The 2,500-nt window shown below is 43.6% G+C and overlaps 1 protein-coding gene across 1 annotated transcript in view; it reads right to left on the bottom strand.

Moving 5' to 3' along the window:
• The window catches only part of LOC122243531 (uncharacterized), a 33,485-nt gene that overhangs the window by 11,459 nt on the left and 19,526 nt on the right, over nt 1-2,500 (bottom strand). The window contains exons 16-17 of the mRNA XM_086543285.1: nt 1,446-1,553; nt 152-259 (exon numbers count right to left, since the gene is read on the bottom strand). Coding sequence (XP_086399411.1) covers nt 152-259; nt 1,446-1,553 — 216 coding nt within the window. The remainder of the gene's footprint in view (nt 1-151; nt 260-1,445; nt 1,554-2,500) is intronic.

The raw sequence follows: 2,500 nt of genomic DNA on the forward strand, positions 1-2,500 counted from the left end.
ATATATATATATATATATATACATATATATATAAAAATGTATATATACATATATATATATATATATATATATATATATATATATATATATATATGTATATATATATGTGTGTGTGTGTGTGTGTGTGTGTGTGTTGATCATTGCCACTTACCGCAATCTAACTCGTCTTCTCCTCCCGGACAGTCCGTTATGTTGTTGCACACAGATGAGTGCTCAATGCATGATCCCGTCATGCAGAAAAACCGTCCTTTGCATTGATCTGCGAAAAAAAAGGCAAAAGGTAAATCATGATGGAAATAGGAAAAAAATAAAAAATCGTCTTTATAAAGGTTAAGTTTTCTCTTTAGCTTTGTCACCTTCTGTGTTAATCATCTCTTGTTTTTTTGTTGTTGTTTTTTTCTATGTACTTATCAAACATCCCTTTTCAGTTCCTATTATCCATGTATCCCCTCCCTCTCTCTCTCTCTCTCTCTCTCTCTCTCTCTCTCTCTCTCTCTCTCTCTCTCTCTCTCTCTCTCTCTCTCCTCTCTCTCCCTCTCTCTCCTCTCTCTCTCTCTCTCTTCCTCTCTCTCTCTCTCTCTCTCCTCTCTCTCTCTCTCTCTCTCTCTCTCTCTCTCTCTCTCTCTCTCTCTCTCTCTCTCTCTCTCTCTCTCTCTCTCTCTCTCTCTCTCTCTCTCTCTCTCTCTCTCTCTCTCTCTCTCTCTCCATCCATCTATATATCTATCTATCTATCTATTTATCTATTTAACTATCTATCTGTCTGTCCGTCCGTCCGTCCGTCCGTCCGTCCATCCATCTATCCATCCATCCATCCATCAATTCATCTATCAATCCATCCATCCATCCTCCTTTCTTCCCTCCTTCCTTCCTTCCCTCCTTCCCTCCCTCCTTCCCTCCCTTTCTCTCTTTTCCTCCTTCCTCTCCTTCTCTCTTTCTCTCCTTCTCTCTTTCTCTCCTTTTCTCCTTCCTATCTTCCTTCCTTCCTTCCTAATTTCCCTCCTTCCCTCCTTCCCTCCCCCCTTTTTCCCCTCCTCCCCTCCCCCCTTTTTCCCCTCCTCCCCTCCCTTTCCCCCTCCTTCCTTCCCCCTTTTCCCCCTCCTCCCCTCCCTCTTTCCCACCTATCTCTCCCCCATCCCCCACAACCCTCGTTCCCTCCACCTACCTAACTTAAACAATCGAAAAACACACACACCAAAAACACTTACACACACCTACACACAAAACACACAAAACATACAAAACACACACACACACACACAAAACACACACACACACACGCACACACACACACACACACACACAAAACACACAAAACACACACACACACACACACACACACACACACACACACACACACACACACACACACACACACACACACACACACACACACACACACACACACACACACACACAGAAAAAAAACACCTACAAACACAACTTACCACAAAATTCCTCGTCCTCTCCTCCCGGACAGTCATTCATGAGATCACACCTATAGGTCATGGGATAACATTCACCTGTGTTGCAGAGGAAACCCCCTTGGCACGTCCCTGTGGTGAGGAGAGCTAATTAATTGAGGGTCTTTTAGTATGATGGAAGGTGAAATGGGTCATTATATCATTTAGTTATACTTGTATGTGTGTGTGTATATGGATTTATTCATTGAGAAATATGAAAATAGTGTATTTTGTATTTGTAAGTGTAATTGTTATTGGAATTGTAAGTGTAAGCGTAGGTGAAAGTGTAAGTGTCAGTGTATGTGTATTTGCATGTATTTTTGTGTCTATGCGGCTATGTGTTTATGTGTGGGTGTGTAATATTGTACATATGTGTGTAGATCCCTCCCTCTCTGTTTCGCTCTTTCCTTGCCTTTTTTCCACTCTCTCTTTTTCCCTTCATCTCTTTTACCCTTTCTCTCTTTTTCCCTCTTCCTCTCATTTTCCCCTCTCCCGCTCATTTTCCTTTCCTCCCTCTCTTTTGCCCCTCTCCCTCTCATTTTCCCTCCCTCTCTTTTTCCCTCCTTCCCTCCCTCTCTTTTTCCCTCCCTCTCTTTTTCCTCCCTCTGTTTTTCTATCCCTCTCTTTTTTTCCCTCCCATCCCTCTCTTTTCCCCTCACCCTCTCATTTTTCCGCCCTCTCTTTTTCCCTCCCTCTCTTTTTCTCTCCCTCTCTTTTTTTCCCTCCCATCCCTCTCTTTTCCCCTCACCCTCTCATTTTTCCGCCCTCTCTTTTTCCCTCCCTCCCTCTCTTTTTCCCGCCATCCCTCCCTTTTTCCCCTCCCTCTCATTTTCCTCCCTCTCTTTTCCCTCCCTTTTTTTCTCTCTCCCTCTCTATTTCACTCCCCATCTTTTACCCCCCCCTCCCTCTCTTTTTCGCTCCCTCTTTTTTCCTTCCCTCTTTTTTTCTCTCCCTCCCTCTTTTTTTCTCCCTCTCTTTTTCTTTTTCCTTTCTCCCTTTCTTTTCCCCCCTCCCTTTTCTTTCCTTCCCTCTCTCATTCC

This window comes from Penaeus japonicus, unplaced genomic scaffold (assembly GCF_977035675.1).
Source record: "Penaeus japonicus unplaced genomic scaffold, GWHDUDI00000001_assembly GWHDUDI00000013, whole genome shotgun sequence".
Classification (NCBI taxonomy): Eukaryota; Metazoa; Arthropoda; class Malacostraca; order Decapoda; family Penaeidae; genus Penaeus; species Penaeus japonicus.